Source organism: Mauremys mutica, chromosome 11 (assembly GCF_020497125.1).
Source record: "Mauremys mutica isolate MM-2020 ecotype Southern chromosome 11, ASM2049712v1, whole genome shotgun sequence".
NCBI lineage: Eukaryota > Metazoa > Chordata > Testudines > Geoemydidae > Mauremys > Mauremys mutica.
Window position 1 is genome coordinate 74,872,969 of NC_059082.1, and position 17,798 is coordinate 74,890,766.

A 17,798-nucleotide genomic window follows, 5' to 3' on the forward strand; every position below is an offset into this window, starting at 1 on the left:
TGACACCCACAGCAAACTCTCTTTAATAGATTTCTACCTCTCTGGGCTGTTCACACGCTTTGATTTCGAGGAGAAACAATACAATGACAATGCGCAGAGCAAAGATCAAAGACTCTCCCCTGCTGGAGCATTCTGCCACATTGGCAGGCTGGCTTTTCTAATGTCAGTGAATTTGTGTAGGCCCAAATCTGAGACATCAGCACAAGCCTTTCTTCTCATTCCTGCTGATGAATGAAAGAGCATTTTCAATTGTGTACAACCAGAGGCCTTATGGCACATCATTCCTAATCAAAGGCTGCTCTGTGATGTAAACTGCTTTAACAGGCAGCTTATATTACAATCCCACAGGATCCGAAGGGCAGTTTGAGATCACAATGAATTTCTGTTTCTTAAGGGGATCTGCAGGGCTGCAGAGAAGAATCCAGCAGAAGCATCCAGCCATTTAACAATGACACCAAGACGGGAGCTGTACAATCAGCATATTTGGATCTGCTTTCAAACGCACACAAGGCAAAGCTCTTAAGCAAATAGAACTGCCAAATTACTGAAGCCTACAGGCTAAACATATTGACAACTGACATCTTGTATGTGGATTATAAAGAAACCATCACCAGAGACAGACATACAAGAACCATGGACATCCTAGGTCCTGTCCACAATATAGCAGATTCCATCTGATGCCAGATATGGAGGGGAGGGGGGAATTTGAACATGAGGAAAGAGACCATTTGATCCCTTCCTTGCTCAATGACTTCTCTCCCTGTCCCTTTGGCATTACTTCCTCCAGTGACAGAGAGACTGATGAGGATACTCCTGGAGCCTGAAAGGATACTTTTGACAGCAAGGAATGGGGCTTACTTGTTCCCCCTACTGCTGGTCTGGGAAGAAGGAATCATAATCAGTCCTGGCTTGAGAGCCTCCACAGAGCAGAGATGTAAAAATGCAGAGTTTTTATCATTGTGTCTTTTCTTCATCAACACATATTGCAAGGTGTAAGTCAGCTGTCCCAGTGTATGCTTCTCCAGCAATATCCACCCACTGCCCTTTGACTTACATGGTCCCAAAAGCCAGAATGGTTCCTTCTACCCCTGCCCAAGGCAAACATCAAACCTTCCCTTTCAGAGACAAAAACAAGGCTATGTCATGTAAGTCTACTGTGATTAAATGGTATCTACATAGAGAATGAGTGACTCTTGCACCCCCGTAGTACGTTCCTAAAAGACTGATGGATGTTTGATAAGGTCTCCGTTCTGAGGTTTCATCTAGATCAAGAGCAAGGAATTCTGGATTCAGGGTCCTGTCTATGGAACTCCTTCCCTGCCCACAGTCCCTTTGTAAATGGCTCCAAGGTCTTTTTATTTGCGTTGCTGTATCTGCGCCTATTTTATATTTCCTTTTTGGGCTAGTTTGCTTCCCTTTTTTCTGGCAAAGTGGCTGCTTTTCTCCGGGCCAACGGCTCCACTTGTATTTTAATCATTGTTTTTAACTTTTAAACAGTGCCCAGAGAGATGGTGACAGGTGCTTTTAAAACGTATTAAGTACATAAAATAGAAACACTCTGTATATCGGGTGCGGGATCTTTAGAGCTCTATAAACACAGCACAGCATGTCCCCTCCCCCACACATATGAGCAAAAAGACTGCTAGCTTTTTAAAAGTCCACACACGAATCCTACTGAAGAGAAGGGGAAGGAAGAAAACGTGCAGCTCCTCTGCTCACCATGGAAGGATAAGTGCACTCCATGGGGTAACCTTTGATTGATGCCAAGTCTTACAGATTCAGTGGATACAAAAGGACTAAGTTACAGGATTTATTACAAACCTCTGACTCCCCAGACAGCTGTTGGATTTTTAAAGTCCCTTCAGTGTCTTACTAGAGCCTCACATCATTCATACAGTTCCAACAACTTGCAAGACTGAGGCATCCCCTGGGATTTATTCAGCCTGTGGTTACCATTGCCTTGCCTAGGTTCTAGTTCTTCAATGCACATAGACTAAGTAAGGCTCTGGATCCCATTTCTTTCATTCTTCCATTGACCTGTGGTGTGCTGCCATAGAATGGGTGCATTGTTCCCACTGAAGAGGTAGATGTATTTCAGTGGTGGGTGACTTCATCCCTGTGCTGTCTATAAAGAGCTTTGGCATCCATCTGGAGGAGAGGAGTTATATACCGTAAAGGTAATGTATTCTTTATCTTGCAAGGTTTCCATACGTATGCCTGGCTTTTACCCCCGTCTGAGTAGCATGCTTCCATACACATCTGGGGATATGGCTCTTATAAGCACATGCAGTAATTTCAGCATCCCAGCAAAAGAAGAGCAAAGCATGTGCAGTTAAAAGGACACAGAACGCACAAGGCACTCAAAAAGTCAAGGTTTCATTGTGTAAGATGTTTTCCCTATTTCTGGGCTGTCCAATTTCATTCTAACACAGGGGTTCTCAAACGTCACTGAAGCGCGCCCCCTTCTGACAATAAAAATTACTACAGGATCCCAAGAGCGGGGACTGAAGCCTGAGCCCGGGGCCCACTGATCCGGGGGCGGGAGAAGAAGCTGAAGCTCAAGGGTTTCAGCCTCAGGCAGGGGGCCTGTAACCTGAGTCCCAACACGCAGGGCTGAAATCCTCAAGCTTCAGCCTCGGGGGGTGGGACTCAGGCTTCGGCCCTGCGCCCCAGCAAGTCCAAGCTAGCCCTGGCAACCCCATTAAAATGGAGCCTTACCCACAATCTGAGAACCGCTGTTATAACATATTATCCTTCAGTATAATGTGAAGGGCATTTACAGCAATGTACAGATACCAACTATAACCTAGTCAATACTGAAATGCAGGAACCACGTCGGGCAAACGAAGGTACACACAGCAATACCAACTAGCCATATATAGCCCTGGGTTGGAAAGATGGGACAGGGCTATGATAGGGAGGGAAAGCAGGATGATTTTTCTCTCATGAACAGTCCATTATCGGCTCATTCACAGCCCTAATGTATCATTCAGACCAACATGTAGCTTGAAATGGAGAAATTAACACCACAAGAAGTAATATAACACATTGGTATAGCACATTTCATCTGCAGATCTCAAAGCACTATACAGAGGACAACAGCATCATTACCCCCATTTTACAGGTGGGGAGACTCAGGCACAGAGAGGCGATGTGATTTGTGCAGTCCAGTACTCTATCCATTAGGCAACACTGCCTCCCAATATTCTGCCTTTCTATAGAATCCTTCATCTGGGGTTCTCCAAATGCTTTGGACATGTCTGTAAGGCAGATAAGGGCTCAGGATCATTTTCCCCAACACCAAAACGCAGCCACTTCTGCAGTGGAAGAAAGCAGCAGATTATCAGCGTACAGCAGCACTACAAACAGCTTAAGAAAGAAAGTGACAAAATGCTTTCTATAAACTGCAGAGGGATTTAGGGTAAGCAGAATTCGGTTGGAATTTGGCCAGGACACCAAGGTTAACAACCTACTCTTGCAAAAAGTGACACGACACCTTAAGTGACAGCAAGTGGCCTGGACTTTGATGTTAGTCTCATTAGAAAGAAGGCACCTGCAACAGTACCGCGCTCCCTATCATCAGAATGGGGAACTGGCTGGTTACTGACTCAGAGGGAAGAGTGGCACCTACTGAGGCACCAACATCACTTCCTGAAGCACTCACCTGGCCCAACCTTGCTTAGCTAGCAAGATTTGAGGACAAAACAGCACAGCGTGATATGGATGCAGGCAAAAGAAACTAAAGCACAGAAAAATCCGCTAACTATTTGCTGTCAGACAGATTCTGTTTTTAATTTACAGGTGGAGGCCCTCTAATGTAAACAGGTAGCAGGAAACAAGGGGACCAACAGTGGGCAGACAGATGCAACTTTTAACTGCCACCCACTCCCTTTCTGGCCTCCTTTGCAGTCAGACACATTCATCACCAGCACAGGAATGCTGGACAGTGATAAATTTTGCCATCTCTGGCTTGTCACTTCAACAAAATTAGATTATTCTAATATTAATTCATTACCCAATTTAATTCCAATTAATAATCTCCATTACAAGGCCCTGTCTTGGCAGTGATGATGGGGAAAGTCTCTGGTATGCAGCAGACACAGCACAGAACAGGAAAAGGAGTGGGAAGGAATTTAGGAAACAGAGAAGGAGTTGGAGTTTACTCCAAGCCTGGGCACTGCCTCCCTTCCCCTACCTTCTCAAAGCTATTATCATTTGCACTCCTGTTTCTGGGACAGCAAAATTAGAGCTCCCCAGATGGCAGCTTGACCTTGGTCCACACTCCACTGTTAGACAATCCAGATCCGAGAAGGCACCAAAAGAGAAACAAACCACCCATAAAATTATAGCCCATTCCAATAACGGAGCTGCCCCAGGTCTGCCCCATTAATACTACATAGTCCTGTGTCCCATTTTTATACTGCAGGATAGAGGACAATAAGTGGTTATAGCTCACACTGTCCAAAATTCTCCTTTGCAATAGCCATCTTATCCATTTTAATAGAGACTGTTACGGCATAAATGAGAGAAAAGGACCACTGAACTCCATGGCAAGTTGCCAACCTGTGCTGCAGCCTCCAGTGGTTATGCTCAAAGAGATTTAAAGTCCAATATAACCTTGATTTTTAATAGAGTCACATTTAATGAGCTTTAGCGTCCACCATAATAATTTCCTTATTACCTCTCCAGGAATTGGAACCGTGGTCAGAGAAAACGTGCTGCATTCCAGCCCAAAGAGGAAATTTAATAATAGCCAACGCATTATCATCAAAACCATCAACATCATTGTCCTTAATGTCTTTTTTGGTTGCTGTAATTATAATCCTTCAAACCTTAAGCATAATTGCAGATCAGACAAGCTTGCTGAACATAGCAAAGATGATTGGCTAAAGGCCACCCATATTTCTCATCTCTGACAGTGACCCATTCAGTGTATATGGGTACGGCTAAAGGACAAGGCTTAGCAGAATGTGACAATCAACGTTTATATTTACCTACCTGCCAAGCGCTAGAACGCAAAGTTAGACATGGCCCCTCATTGTCTTTTTGACCCTGACCTACACAGCCGCTTTTTTCCTGTCGGAGGAGAAATCAGTCTGAGGTTTTCCCCTATCCAACTCCACCAAGGCAGTTCAGCCCTCATCAGGAGAGCTTGCCCACCTCCAAAGTTTAGAGTGCTGAACGTGCCCATCTCCTTGCAAAGGTAGAGACAACAACTGTCCCAAAAAGTGACGCAAATATTCAGTTCATGACATTTTGCATGGAAACATCGGATCCCTCTGGCTTCAGTAAAAATCAGCCCCTTACTGTTCACCATAAGCTCCAGGAACACTAATGACAGTCAGTGGGAACAAAGAGAGTTTCCCCAGCAAGCCATTCAGTTGCATCTTGTATACAAGCTACACTGGAAGGCATGTGGCAGGACCTGCTCCACCACCATTTCCTGTAGGCGATGTTCTTATGATTTCATCCCCATGAAAAGAGAAAGAGGAGGATCTCTCATTCCCCATCTGGGGAAAACCTGGGCTTGGTTTTTTTGGTGACATAGTCATCTGTGTTTTCTAAGCATCCCTAGGACAGTGAGAAACAGGTGTAACTAGCCCTTTCAGTGCTAAGTGATGTAACAGAATCATGCATGTCTTCAAATAGTGCTCCACCTGTATAGCCCAACATACCTGGGCACATCCCAATATTGACATTCTTTTCAATGGCAACAAGAATACGCCACTGAAAACAAGCATGGTTCTGCAGCAAAATAAAGGCATTAAACTGATTACTGCATTGTTGTCAGCAGTGTCTCTACATGAGAATGATTCACACGTGGTCATGAAACATGAGAAAAGGGGGCTCTTCTTTTTCTCCTTTATACAAACCAATAGCACGTCTGTTCCCTCTGATTACGCAGTCCTTCCAGCGGTCCCTCTCGGTGCATTGCTCTTAGCTATTTTTTCTATTTTGTTTACGTGAATATTTCCCTATGCACTGAGATGCACCTGGAGCTGCAGGGGTCCCTCCTGTGACTGTGATAAACAATCACTAGAGACTGCAGCCAAAAGCATATCTGACCCGCAGGGCTAGACACTGCAACTGACAGTCTCTCTTCCATACAAGTCAGCAAACAAAAGTCAGAATGACGTAGCAGAGGGCTCGGGAGAGAAGGGACACAAACGCACTAGACATGAGAAGCTGAAAATAAACTGAAACCCAGAGAGCTGTTTGTTTTACTGTCAGAATCAAAGAAAGAATAGAAAACAACTTAAAAATGTATCTCTCCCATGAGCTAGAGACAAACTTGGTAGCATTCTGGCACAGAGACGCCTGACGAACAGCTACAAGCAAACCGAGGGACAGGACGTGGAATAAAAATGAACAACAAATCACAGGGGGCATATACGAGAAATATATCCCCCGCCAGAGGAAATGGTCTAATTACTCTATATTATACCTCAGAGATTCATTCAGCAGTGGCAGAGCCAAATATATGACCTCACCTCTGCATTCTCTCTGCCACTGATGGTAACAATACCCTCTGGGTTTGGGGAGCAGTGACACCCACATATAGATCTGCAGCATTAGATGCACTAGACTATGCAGAAGCATAAAGGGAGACAGGCACTAAACAGCCAAGCTTATTGTAATTTAAACAGTAACATTCAGATTTGAATTGCAGTGCAAACACCATCCCTGAGAATTCCCCCCCTCTCTCTCTGGGACCCTTACACTGGAAACTCCTTGGAGTGGGAACAGTCCTCCTTAAATGTTCGGAAAGCACCTAGCACTTAGTGGGTGCTACCATGAATAGATAAACAACTGTGCGGATGGACTGAGCCTGTACCTGTAACCTCAGTGACCTCTTAACCCTCCCTCCCCACAGAGAAGCAGTTAATGCCACACCTTACTCAGACACCTGGATTTTCTGTGTAATTATTTGTACTTATTTAGTGCTATAATCCACCAAGATGTTGGGATAAACCCAATAATGAAATACAATCATTTTAGCTAATGGAAAAACTAGCAGGCTACTTTCAGAATACTTCAGTGCCATAACAATGAGAGCCACTTCCATTGGGGATTTCTTTAAACCACGGCTAAGAAGGCTCATGGGTCACAAATTTTCTACATATGCAGCCTTAGCGAAAAGCACCGTCTTCTGGGCCACACACCTTAAAGAGCATCATTCCCTGCAGGCACTAACCTTACGTGCACTGCCAGCATCACAACACGTTAGCTCCCCACAGCCCTTCCTTCCGTTGTGTAGATTGATTTATTTTTCTCTTCAGCTATCGCAAGGAAGTTTTGAGGGCAAGTACATGTGGGTCTGAGTTTCAATAGTTAGCTCTCTTTGAGTTCTGCAGTGTGAATCAACTCTGCCCAGTCACTTCTCAGGGCTTTAGGTGACAAGTCAGACTTTGCTAAATTTGTTACCTTGATTTACAGAGTTTTTGACTGTGTACGGGAGGGTGCTGAACCTCACAGCTACTGTATTATAAGGTCTCAGTCCTGTATTTGAATGGAAGAAAGACGCTGTACTCAGGAGAGTCTGAGATTCTGTGAAGTGTAGATGTACTATTTTCACGAGTAGTGAATTTCGCTGTGATTAATGGGGCACATATATACTGATAAACAATATTTGTTTGTTTTAAACCAGGTCAGAAAAGATTTCAACCACTTATTTTTCCTCAGCTGAATTATTTTCTGCTATCCACGAGACCTCCAGCGATAAGCCCAGCCATGAAAGGAGGGAGATATTTCCTTTTTGCCCTTTATCAGCACTGCCCAGCCAAGGTCGCTTCATTTACTGTATATATATGAGATAGACAGACACACGGCTAGAGGCCAGCAAAGTACCTGCAACTTCTTGGGGTGACTGCAAACTTCCGACCATCTCCAGATTCCCAGGGATAGAGCCTCCTCCTTCCAGGACCCTGACCAGCTCTCTCAGCCTCTCACACTCCTCCTGGAGCTGGTGCTGCTCCTCCTTTCGCTGCTGCTTGGCCAGGCTTGCTGGATTCATGCTGAAGTGAAGCACTTTGGTTTTACTGCGGTCATAGTCACCCTGCAAAACCCAAACATGGTATGCAAACCGTGTAACTGGCCCGAGGCCCCACACACTGCACAAGGAGGCAAAACACAGCAGTGACACACATGGGACATTGTACACTTACAGAGCATTAATGTCACAATTCCAGCAATGAAAACCAGTCAGAGAAGGGGCTGCTTTCCCTCAGTAAAAGCCTTTTAACTCAGGGGTTCTCAAACTGGGGGTCATGACCCCTCAGAGGGTCACGAAGTTATTATGGGGGGGGTTACGAGAGCTCAGCCGCCACTGCAACCCCTGATTCACCTCCAGCATGTATAATAGTGTTAGATTTGTTTTAAGTGTTTTAATTTATAAGGGGGGGGAAGAGGGTCACACTCAGAGATGTGCTGTGTGAAAGGGGTCACCTGTACAAAAGTTTGAGAACCTGGATGAAACAGGTTTCGATTGCTCCTGGATGACACCTTCCTTGTTAAGTTTAACTCCAGAAATGAAGTTTTATGGTTGCATTTGAAATCCCCTGATAGCAGGAGTTGATAATGAAGCCTTAAACTACAGCAGGACACACACTGCCAGCCTAATTTATTAGAACAAGTCTGATGTCCACAGGAGTCCAGTGCTGGAGTCCTTAGTGAGTCTGTCCCAAGCAAGTAGAGACATTTCATTTTATGCTTTTCTTGAAGGTGAATTAGATTTATAGCAGTTTAACCAGCGAGCCAAATCCTAAAATAATGGATGAATATCCCTTCAAAGTGAGAGGGCAACACTGATATTATACTTGTGGTTTCAAAGACATGATCTTCACCTGGACTGCAAAAAGCAGTGAGCAAAACCTCTGCTCACCCTGGCTCTCACTGCATCCTGCTTAGCTGAAGTCCAGAAATGTGGACTGCATAAAACGGTGTTAAACATGATCATATTTTACATTTCCATTACATCTGAGTTTCAAAAGTGAATTTACAAACAATAATTAATCTCAACCCAAGCGTATGGTAAGTATTATCCCAACTTCATTTTTTATTTAGCACTAAAAATGCGCTAGATGTTTAAACATTTTACAGACAGGCAAACTGAGGGACAGGGAGGCTAAAGGACTTGAGCACTATCATACAACAGCTCACTGGCTAAGCCAGGCAGAGAACCAGGGGTCCTGACTCTCAGGAACTTTTTCTCTCGAGTAGAAACATTCCCTACAGATACTGCGATGCTTGCTATAGAGTCTGTTCCAGATTTCGTTTGACACTGTTGTGTTGTAGGCTCGTCTGGTAAAACAATAGGAACTAAAGAGGCCAATGTCTGCATTTCTGAAAAGTAAAAACTCTTCTTCTTTGGCCATGTTAACCAAAAAGACTGTTCAACCTACTAATCTTGTTGACCATTGACCCTGACCTGATCTTGGAGGGTTTATAATTTTGGGTAAAATAATATGGAAGTTATCAAAGCTGTAACAAACAAGTACATAAACCAAAATATATATATTAACAATAGGCGGGGCGATAGGTTTTAAGCATTAAATGTTGAGGGATTAGAGTGAGGCCTACTGGAAGTTGGCAGTTGGTATAAGATAGCATGAGTATTATCTGCTTGACCAAAGGTTATGGAATTATATGTGCTTGACCTAAGTTTATAAAATCTTACAATATGTCTCTTGTGATAGTTTAGTAATGCATCTGGTGATAAATAAGTAAAACACAAACAAAGAGGTAGCATCTTAGAGGCTTTTTGTAGTAAGAGCTAACTGTATTGATGTACCTAAATTATTGCAAAAGGGACTGACGCAAATAGTTGGGGTAATTGTCGGAAATGTAATTATGGACAACCAGAACCCTAAAATTGGTCTCCTAGAATACCAATATGAATAAAGGGATGATACTTGACTTGATTCAATGTGGTCCTGGATGTATGAGAGTGGAATAGGGAAAGGTGTATAAAAGGTTATCAAACCCATGCTGAGGTGGGACACTGGGATGACGCCATGGGATAATCACGTAGGAAGTCTGGCCCCACACTCCATCCTCTTGGGGGATCGCTACTTACTTTTTTCTTCCATTTTTGTTTCTGACGGTTTTCATAAGGTTAAAATATGCCCAGTGTAAGACTAAGTCTGAACAATGCAAGGAACCACTTTACTGTACTTATCTTATTCTTATGCTTATGTACATTGATTTTTCGATAAATTCAATTACATTGATCTGTATTAACTGAAGATCCTAAAGGTTGTGTGTGATATCCACCAATTTCATCTTATTAACTAACTCTACAACCTGTTAACTGACATTTTCCTGACACCGCTTACCCGCCAGAATTCACACTACATCCTTGATCTCACAATCAGTCAGTAAGGAAAAAAAACAGCAAATAAAAGACAAATTTTCCCCTCTTTCTTTTTAGAACAGAATGTCAGTGAGGGAAACAGAACTTTAAGGGTTAAATATCTTACAGTTGTTTTAGTGCCCTCCAGTGGCTCTTACTGCTACTCAGCTTTCCTGTTTTAGTAATATTCCCATGGAAAACATGTTGGTGACAGGGACTCTGCAGACAAAGTAAAAGGGTATATAACTGCCACGTTCTGAACATCCATCCCAGGCAGGCCTGGTGTCCCGGAGCACTTGGCAGGTACGTTCCTCACTCTCTGAAGCTCCTTCCCCACAGGAAAAGGACCAGCAGCTCAAAGCACTTTACTCCCTGGCTCTGCTTTCCCTCTAGGAATTAGTTGCAACTTCCCTATTCAGGGCTGGCTCTAGGATTTTCACCCCCTCCAGCAAAAAAATTTTTGGCCGCCCCCCTTTTTTTCCGTGCCCCCCTACTCCTGCCCCCACCCCAACTCCACCCCTTCCGAACCCCTTCCCCAAATCCCCAGCCCCGCCTCCTCCCCTGGGCGTGCAGCATTCCTCACCCCCCATTGCTTCCTGGGGGCCCCCTGCGACCTCCCACCCTAGCTCACCTCCGCTCCACCTGCTCCCCTGAACGCACTGCTGCTCCGCTTCTCCCCCCTCCCTCTCAGGCGGAGGTGAGCTAGGGTGGTAGGACACAGGAAGTAACAGAGGGTAGAGGAACCACTCCCTGCTCCAGCTCACCTCCACTCAACCACCGCCGCCTCCCCCGAGCGCCCCACTGCTTGGCTTCTCCTCCCTCCCAGACTTGCTGCATGAAACAGCTGTTTTGCGTGCAGCAAGCCTGGGAGGGAGGGGGAGAAGCTGAGCGGCAGCGGCGCGCTCAGGGGAGCAGGTGGAGGCGAGCTGGGGTGGCAGGGGCACTTTTCCCCCATGCCCCAGAGTCGGCACCTATGATGGCCGGCGCCAGAACGCCGCCCCTAGAAATGTGCCGCCCCAAGCACCTACTTGTTTTGCTGGTGCCTGGAGCCGGCCCTGTCCCTATTGAACGTTGGCTGCTAGGTTTTGTCCTGGCAGGGAAGGAGGGGGAGAGTATCTGTGTAAGTGGGTGTGTGTGACAGCAGGGGTGTTTGTGAGGGAAGGCGAGCCTGCTTGGGATTGGGTGTGAGCGGTATGCATGTGTGTGGGCGTACACTGTCGCTGGCAGGCAGCTAGCTGGAATGCTGCTGTACTCTGAGCCCAGTAGTGCCCTACAGCTCCTCAGTGGCCCCCTGCTGGCTGTCTGATCTGTAACTAACATGCACTCATCTCCCAGCACCACCCCCTGCAGCTGCCTCCTAAAGAGGATGAGAGGCAGCCAGTGCTGAGAACTGGCTGGGAAGCCTGTGATCATGTAGCTGAAGAGTAAAGATTATTCAGAATTCGGGGGAGGAACAGACTGAGGAGCAGAAGTTTTCAAACAGATCAAAGTTGGGGAGAATCATAGACTATCAGGGTTGGAAGGGACCTCAGGAGGTCATCTAGTCCAACCCTCTGCTCAAAGCAGGACTAATCCCCAGACAGATTTTTGCCCCAGATCCCTAAATGGCCCCCTCAAGGACTGAACTCACAACCCTGGGTTTATCAGGCCAGTGCTCAAACCACTGAGTTATCCCTCCCCACTGAGGCACACACTGGTGAGGATTAGGCTAGTCCAGGGGTGGGCAAACTACGGCCCGCGGGCCACATCCGGCCCGCGGGACTGTCCTGCCCGGCCCCCGAGCTCCTGACCCAGGAGGCTCACCCTTGGCCCCTCCCTTGCTATCCCCCATCCCCCGCAGCCTCAGCTCGCTTGCTCCACCGCTGGCGCAATGCTCTGGGCGGCGGGGCTGCGAGCTCCTGGGGCAGCGAGCTGCGGAGCCCGGCCTGACCCAGTCTCTGTGCTGCACGGTGGCGGCGGCTGCGTGGCTGTAGCGCCGCCAGCCAGCAGTGCTCCAGGCAGTGTGGTAAGGGGGCAGGGGACAGGGGGGGTTGGATAGAGGGCAGAGGAGTTCGGGGTGGTGGTCAGAGGGCGGGGGTGTGGATAGGGCAGAGGTGGGCAAATTACAGACCGCGAGCCACATCTGGCCTGCGGGGCCATCCTGCCCAGCCCCTGAGCTCCCAGCTGGCCCCGGCCCCTCCCCGGCTGTCCTTCTTCCCCCGCAGCCTCAGCTTGCTGTGCTGGCAGCGCGGCATCCTGGCTGGCTCCGGGGCTGGGCGGCGCGGTGCAGGGGCAGATTTACCAGTGAACACAGGGTGCCCTGGCAAAGGCCCCCCAACAACAGGGGGACCCAGGGCCAGGCACTCGGGCAACTCAACACTGGCTGCACTGAAATCATATGCAGGCGGGCGGTGCAGATGGCGGGAGCGCAGGGAACGCAGGCGGAGGACTCAGGGGGAGCACTGGGAGGCCACGCAGCCGGCCAGAGAGAAGCGGCCCTTTGAAGGGGAAACCGCCGCTTCTCTCTGGCTGTGCGGCTGCCCCTGCTCCTGTTGAGTCCTCCGCCCATGTTTGCGGGGCCACATTCCGAAAGGGGCTGGGGGGGGAAGATGGATAAGGGGTAGGGTCCTGGAAGGGGGCGGTCAGGGGCAGGGGGTCCTGGATGGGGGTGGTCAAGGGGTGGGGGGGTGGATGGAGGGGGGTCGGTTGGGGACAAGGAGCAGAGGGGTTGGATGGGTTTGGAGGTTCTTAGGGGGGCAGTCAGGGGGCAGGAAGTGGGAGGGGGTGGATAAGGGGTGGGGGGCAGGCTGTTTGGGAGGGGGCACAGTCTTCCCTACCTGGCCCTCCATACTGTTTTGCAACCCCAATGTGGCCCTTGGGCCAAAAAGTTTGCCCACCCCTGGGCTAGTCCCTGCCTTCCCTCACCCTTGAAGAAGAAAATAGCCTTACAAACTCTACACCATGTGACCATGACCCTCCAGGAGCTGGAATCTGTCCCCGCCCCCCCCCACCCCCTTCAGCTTATCAGGCAAGTTGTCCCTGGCAAACATACCACACATCAGCATCTATGAATGTGGATTGTTCCCTGAGACAGCGACCTACCCAAGATCATTTGAACCCAGGACTCTCCTTTCCCCTCCCCTATTACACAGGCAGGCTAACTGGCAGGTCCTGAGTCAGGGAGTTTTCTCTCCAGTCTTTGCCCTCACTTTGCTTTCCACGGAAGGCAAGAGGTTCAAAATCACAGTTAACCACACTGGTTGCCTGATGAGAGGACGCTGGTATCTCCAGACACACTCATCCCATAAAAATGTTTACAAGATCCAAGGTGTGGCTCCCACTCTCTTCAACTAGGATGTTATGCTGTATCCACCACTGCAGGATCTGAGCACCTTAATCTAGCTCCTCTCACACAATCATGTGCTGGATACTAAACTGAAAAAACCAGACAATACTGGAGACTACTGACACCTTCCCTGTCAAGACCACTTTGACCTGCTAGGCACTAGTTTGTTTACTCCAATTTCTTTCTGTGTAATACAGTCTAGCTTTTCTAAGGCATTGCCACAAAACTTCTCTCTCTACCAGCCCAGTATATTCCCTCCCTTTTATAACACATACTCTTGCCAGAACATATTCTTAAATCAGCACTGGAACGCAATCTCAGTCCTAGGGGCTCACCAGCTCTCCTGACATAGTTGGTGAATTCATTAGTCTGACATTACACTTCATATACAGATAGGCACACATTTAAAAACCTGCTGTGGTATGAAGACAGTATCTTACGGCCATGACAGAATCAATCTCATTTTAAATTTCTGGGAAAGATCACTAGCAGATTTGCTCTGTTCCTTCCAGCATCAGGATAGGGACAACGGCTTCCTCTTTATTCTATACAGTGCAGATCACTATTTTCCCCTAGGGCTAAAATGTTATTATATATGTTTTCTATAGCGGTAGCATCTACAGGCACCAAGTGAGATGGGGTCCCATTGTGCTAGGAGCTGTATAGACTGACCATTCCCCAAAGAGTTTATAATCTAAATAGACGAGATGACTAAGGGTGGTAGGGGAAAGAGGTACAGACAGATGAGTTATCTTGCCCAAGATCAAACAGCAGGGCGGTGACAGAGCTGGAAACAGACCCAGGTCTTCCGAATCCTAGTCCTCTTCCTGGCCACTGGACCACACTGCCTCTCATACAAAATATAATAATGTAAAGCACTCAGTAGAAGCTCATTTGGGAAATCTAGAATTTATTTACAATACCAGGGTTTCAGACAAAGGGGGAAATTTTGCATAGTAGGGGACATCACAACTTCAGATAACAGGGGTTCAGAGGTGGGTATACATTAATATTAGACCGCAAAAATGGTACCATGACTCCTTTCACGTGAAATTTTCCTTTAAATTTCAGAAGGCCAGAAGTGATCTGGATTGGCGTTAGGCACGGACACGGTAGGCAGTGGCTAAGGATACCAGACTGCAAGGGAGCATCCAAATCCCAGCACCATGTGAAGGGAAAATGGAGCCTGGAGCCCCATGCTGGTCAGGAGCAAGGGCCTAGAAAAAGGCAAGCAACATACTGGAATCCCAGCAGCTCGACAGGACGTGATTTACTGATTTTTTCCCCCTGCAATATACTATCAAATATGGCTGACCCTGTTTTTCATTCTTTTGACTTTGAAGTAGGGGACACAAAATGTTGGAGGGTTGCACACCTAATCTTAAACCCCGGGGAGAGGAGAAACAGTGGACTCAAGAAGAGATACAGAAGATGTACAATACACAGGATTCTTTGAACAAGAGATGGGAAACCTGAGCAACTCAGGAGCCATCTGTTGTGGATGTTGCTTCTGTATTGAACCAAAGCAGAGAAAGAGGCATCTTTTTATTACATGTTTCAGTTTGATGTAAAACGTGTTCTGTGGTCTCCAGAGAACTGTGAAAAGCTTGTTCGGAGTTTGGATTGCTGGAATTAATGTGCAAAAGCAACTGGCTCTTCCCAGGCTCAGAGCATTTCTTATAGGGAAATGGTGAGACTTGTTTTGAAGAGACACCCTACGTGAGGCCTGCAGACAATCCTCTTGTTGGAAGAACAGAAAAACATAATAAGGATTCCTCAGGGTACGTCCATACTACCCGCCCGGGTCGGCGGGTAGCTATTGACTTCTCGGAGTTCGATATATCGCGTCTCATCTAGATATATCAAACTCCGAACGCGCTCCCGTCGACTCTGGAACTCCACCACCACGAACGGTGGTGGCGGAGTCGACGGGGGAGCCGCGGACTTCGATCCCGCGGCGTCTGGACGGGTAAGTAGTTCGAACTAAGGTAGTTCGAGTTCAGCTATGCTATTCGCGTAGCTGAACTTGCGTACCTTAGTTCGACCCCCCCCCCCCAGTGTAGACCAGGCTTCAGTCCATCTGGGATTTGTGCAGGTAGAATGTCTGTTCTCCTCAATAGCACATTATCTTGTGACTCAAACTGGGTAGACGTACTTAACATTTTGCTAATAAGTGCAATAAACTTGGTGAAGGGTACAATGCACTTAGTGCTAGGATCCCCAGCAGGCCACATTTCTTCTCTCTCAGTTCCCTTCAGTGCCCTTGAAATATGAGAAGTGTAGGGATGAGAAAGTAACTTAAAGAATTAGACATAATAATGACCTTCACTGGATCTTCCTTCATGGAATAATGTTGAACCGGTAATTCAGATGTGACAGAAAGAAGTGCAAAGACTGTCAGTTTAGAGTGAAGTGATAAATGACTTGATTGATTGCCACCAGGTGTGGCTGACACTTGAGCAGTACCGTGAATTATTCATTCTTGGAAAGTAAGATGCTAACTAGTTGATTTGGTGCTTGAGGCAGCAAAACCACATCTGTGCAAAAATGGATCTATATCTTTTACCCATTTCTACAAATGGCTCAGCTCTGGTAGCCTCAATGATGCTCAGGCCTCTCCATAGAGATGAGTTGATGCCTCTTAAGTTCATATGTTCCACAACTTATAACATGTTGTTTTGATGTGCTGCCTTTAGTTTTCTAAACAGGCCTGCCTGGGAATTTAGTTGAGGGAAAGGGTGGACTCCCACAGAAATCTTCCCACTGAATGCTGAGCAACTACAATCACCATATCATCTCTGTCCTGATCCCACACAGACATCTTAAGCAACAGTCATGGAAAGACCAGTGACAGGTTCTATCTTCTGAAATGTCATAGGGACACACAGTCGCAGCATGGGTGAGCTACTCAGTGAGGTTCTGGCTTGCAATAATGGAAAACCTTAGCTTTACAAGTCCATTGATGAACTAACGATTGAGGGTAAGAATCCTTAAAATCTAATTAAAAAACAGAGATCTCTTCTATAGAAAGAGTGTGGATGAGAGAGAACTCCCAGTGATGCCATCTTGAACATGTTTATACTTGAAGATGGTTCTGGCATTTCAGTAAGAGTGTTTGGAAGCTACATACTCCTGACTCAGGTAGGCCCTTCTCCTAAAGCCATAAAAGCTTCTCTCAAGATGATATCTACTCACAAATTATTGAGAGAGGTGTATGGGCATGAATGAAGCACTTAAAAGAATGTGACTCATTTTTATATCAAACCCTGAATGCCCAGCACATGCAATTTAATCTTATAAGTATGCTGCAGATATTCAGAGTTCCTGAGAAGAGAGGTCTGGGAGCAAAGGAAGTGGTCTCAACTACTGCAAATTAGTCGGTCTGTTATTCATTAATGAAACTAAAAGCAGAAGACTCAGACACTTCATCAAGGTTCTGATTGGCTTGAAGCAACATCTGCTACAGCTATCAAGGATTTTTAACAACTGATTTTACACTGCCATGTACTGCAACTATGTTCCATTGCTTTAGAGAGAAAACAGGTCAACACCCACAGATTAATCTGATATGCACTTATCACAAGTGGCACAATGTACTGAATATATTTGTTATATCCTTGATGCCTGTAAAATTTAAAAAAATTAGATTTTCTGGGGAGCACAATAGATTCTGGTGCAACATATGGACAGCAGAGTTTAATCTTTTCTACCTTGCACTGGAGCATATGGCAATATTCCCAACTGAGAAAGATCGTAAGCTTTTCAGAAAGGGATTGTCTATTCCATTGTGTGGACAGCTCCTAGGACGTTGTGGGTGATACCAGAATACAAACAACACACAACATTTCTTCTCAACTGAAGAGCCTGTTCATATACTGATTTCTTAACAGAGAAATCCATATGGCTTCTGGAATTAGATATGTATGCAATCTATGGACCGTGTCAAAGGAACTTAAGCAGGAATCAGGAGAATCTAATGTTGCTTAGTAAATTATATCAACTTGATAGGAAAGATGGTTTAATGCCCCCTTGGCAGAAAATCCCAAATGACCTCTGCACCCATTTGCAGGGGACGATGGTTGGGAAAACTACTTCTAAATGGAGAGCTAAAAGGCAAGACAA

At 46.4% G+C, this 17,798-nt stretch overlaps 1 protein-coding gene across 14 annotated transcripts in view; it reads right to left on the reverse strand.

Moving 5' to 3' along the window:
• Window positions 1-17,798, reverse strand: part of MAD1L1 (mitotic arrest deficient 1 like 1) — a 505,376-nt gene that overhangs the window by 150,698 nt on the left and 336,880 nt on the right. For all 14 annotated transcript variants that reach the window (XM_044980781.1, XM_044980779.1, XM_044980777.1 and 11 more), the window contains one exon: window positions 7,849-8,056. In XM_044980781.1, the coding sequence (XP_044836716.1) occupies window positions 7,849-8,056 (208 nt within the window). The remainder of the gene's footprint in view (window positions 1-7,848; window positions 8,057-17,798) is intronic.